The sequence below is a fragment of the Poecilia latipinna genome, unplaced genomic scaffold, assembly GCF_001443285.1.
Source record: "Poecilia latipinna isolate Pla-1442-1.1 unplaced genomic scaffold, P_latipinna-1.0 Scaffold1193, whole genome shotgun sequence".
NCBI lineage: Eukaryota > Metazoa > Chordata > Actinopteri > Cyprinodontiformes > Poeciliidae > Poecilia > Poecilia latipinna.
In genome coordinates this window covers 194,229-197,460 of record NW_015113809.1, presented here as the reverse complement: position 1 = coordinate 197,460, position 3,232 = coordinate 194,229, and the positions used below count along the sequence as shown (strand labels likewise).

General features: G+C 34.7%; 1 protein-coding gene across 1 annotated transcript in view; it reads left to right on the top strand.

Annotated features, from left to right (window-relative positions):
* Nucleotides 1-1,207: 1,207 nt before the first annotated feature.
* The window catches only part of ndufv1 (NADH:ubiquinone oxidoreductase core subunit V1), a 9,225-nt gene continuing 7,200 nt past the window's right edge, over nt 1,208-3,232 (top strand). The window contains exons 1-4 of the mRNA XM_015053683.1: nt 1,208-1,345; nt 1,422-1,504; nt 1,625-1,795; nt 2,507-2,690. Of these exons, the coding sequence (XP_014909169.1) occupies nt 1,241-1,345; nt 1,422-1,504; nt 1,625-1,795; nt 2,507-2,690 (543 nt within the window). The 5' untranslated portion in view covers nt 1,208-1,240. The remainder of the gene's footprint in view (nt 1,346-1,421; nt 1,505-1,624; nt 1,796-2,506; nt 2,691-3,232) is intronic.

The window sequence follows — 3,232 nt, the reverse complement described above, 5'->3', positions numbered from 1 at the left end:
TATATATATATATATATATATATATATATATATATATGTACTGAATATAAGTAATTTTAATAATTGTAACAACTCAACTACTTTGATCACAATTTCTCTCCCATTTTAGCTTACTTTTGTTCATCTGACATAACAACACAAAATATGACAAGGCAATCTCTGAAATATCAAAATACGTATAATTTTGGGATTGTTCTTAAAAGTAACAGCCATGTTGTTTTTGTTTTTAAGTTGATGTTTTGGATGTACAGGTTAACGTGATGTAACCATCGATAAGTGTCTTATTTTGGCACTTATTATTTTTGTGGATTTTACATTGAGATTCTAATTACGACACAGTATGCTTTTATTGAACTGAATAAAACAAGTATCTGAGCTAAATAAAATATATACTTTACTTATAATTTGTTTTCCCAGATTGAATTTTTCAGTTTAAATTTTTTGTTTGTTTCAGGAATAAAACCATAGGTCCAATACAGAAAAACAGCCCTCAATTGACTTAAAACATTTCTTTAAAAAAAACAAAAAAAAAACATGGTCATAAATGTACTGAATTTCAAATATATTTGATAACTCTGCACTAGTACAGCATACTCAAATACACCAAAAAGTTCACAGGTTTGGTCAAATATGCAAAAGCAACACAACTTGCTGCTTTTGTGGTATACTAGCCCAATTTTCCTACATTTTTCCCAATATTTTGATAAGGTCAACTACAAAGATTGCATATAAAGTGAGCAGTCGAAGTCAAAAAAAAGAAATTTAGAAACACATTCAAACAGCCTGGAGAACAACTGACAAAGACCAATTTAAAAGATTACAAGATAATTTGACATTTTGTAGATTTGAAACCTTTGTAGTTTGTCCAGGAGGTTCTGCAAGATAAGTTTGTTTGCATTCAGTAATGGTTTGTGTACAAGCAACATGGGGCAATTATTGGATCCTAACAGTGTGATTGCGACATATAACTTATACATTTGTTGGATGTTTTGTTAACACTATATTTGCTCTTGTCACTAGAAGTATACTTCAATCCTCACATGTTTCTGTTCTGGCAGCTGTTTTTGACATGAAGAGCTGTGTGTTATGGAAAATATTGGTCCAATAATAGCTTTTTTAAAAGATTTTTAGTTTTCTGATGAAAAAAAGTGTTTATTTCTGTCTTGTTGAAATAAAATAACTCGAGAGCTCTGATGCTGAAGTATTAAAGCTGCTGCTCTTTGTGTTTGCTGCTGGAAGGATGCTGTCCTTGTCTCGTTCGGTGGTGGGCGCCGTGGCCCGCGCTCCGGCTGCGGTCAGCCAAGGAGGCGTGACCACTCTCTGTCGATTCAACAGCACTGCACAGGTACATTGTCTGTTTCAATTAGAACCGTTAACTTTTAAAAAGCATATACAAAAAAATTATGTTTTTCTTTAAGCAGAGTGCTCCAAAGAAAACTAAATTTGGCCCACTGGCAGACGAGGACAGAATTTTCACAAATCTTTATGGCCGTCATGACTGGAGGTAACATGACTTTTACTTAATCCAGAACATCACAACGTTCATTCTGTACACTTGGGCAATCAAAATGATTTTAAAAAAGGAATAATTTACAATATTTACCTGCTTTTTGCTTCCCGGTAGGCTAAACGGGGCACTGAAGCGTGGCGACTGGTACAAAACCAAGGAGATCCTTTTGAAGGGGGTCGACTGGATTCTTAATGAGATCAAGGTTTCTGGCCTGCGGGGGAGAGGCGGAGCCGGGTTCCCTACTGGCATGAAGTGGAGTTTCATGAACAAGCCCAGTGACGGCCGGTCAGTACAGAGAGCCTGGCCGATTTACCTCTGATCTCCTCCTTATATTTTTTGTTTTAAAGCCTTCAATGATATAGAAATGGAGTCAAGAAAGTAATTATTATATTAGTAATCTGGGTTTAGGTTGAAGAGGGAAGTGAAATTGAATTAAAGTAAGTACAGCGAACGGTCTGTTGATTCCTTTTTGATTAACTGAATTTTTTTAATTTTTTTATTTATTTTACAGCATTTGTATAGTTTTGGCTTAATTACTGTTCATAGTGTGTTCTCTCGGCAAAGTTGCCTTTTTTGTGTAACGTGAGATTAATTGATTACAAAATGAGTTGATAATTTTAATAATCAATGAAATGATGATTTATCTGCTTAACTGTTTCAACCTTGTTCAAGACTTTTTTCACAGTTCCATTGTAAATGTTAGGTTCAGCTTTCTTTCCTTAAATGCAGCTAGAAATATTTGTTAAAATTTTTCTACTTGTATTTACTATTGAACCAATCATTGATTTCCTCAATAGCTGAAATGAAAACAAAGAATTTCATAAATGTTTATCAGTCAGTTAATCTATTAACTTCTCTCCTAGTTCGGTTCTTCTGCTCACATTCATGTTGTTGCTCTTACAGTTCAGTTTTATCCGATGGGAAACTGATTCTGCTTTCCATAATTGTTGCTGCTTTTCCTACGTGACTTTACCCAGTTTTGTGTCTGTATTTTAGGCCAAAGTATCTGGTGGTGAATGCAGATGAAGGAGAGCCTGGAACCTGCAAGGACAGAGAGATCATGAGGCACGACCCGCACAAGCTGGTGGAGGGCTGCCTGATCGCAGGCCGGGCCATGGGGGCTCGTGCTGCTTACATCTACATCAGAGGAGAGTTTTACAACGAGTCGTCCAACCTGCAGGTGAACGTGTGCACATTGACGCCGTGACAGAGTTCATTAAACAGCTGTTGTGTAATGCAGAAAGCATTAATTAAAAAATATGTATAAAACTATATCTATTGGTGTTAAACTTTCTAAATAATGAATAGTCAATTTTTTTAAGACGAAAGTGGCAAAAGGACATACAAACATTTCAGTATTGACATAAAATTACTGTGGAAACTACAAGTACAACTACAACTGTGGAAAAAATTAACCACTGCACTGAACCCCATTGAAAACCTCCTGGTTATTCCACCAAATATTGATTTCTGAACTCTTCCTGAGTTAAAACATTAGGATTTTTGTTTCTAAATGAATATGAATTTGTTTTCTTTGCATTATTTGAAGCCTGAAAGCATCTGTTTCGTTATTTTGACCATTTCTCATTTTCTACAAATAAATAAAAAATTTTTGCTTGGAATTTCAGAGACATGTCAGTAGTTCATAGAATAAAAGAACTAAGTTCATTTTACTTAAACATAAACCTATAAAGAGTAAAATCAGAGAAACTGATCATTTTA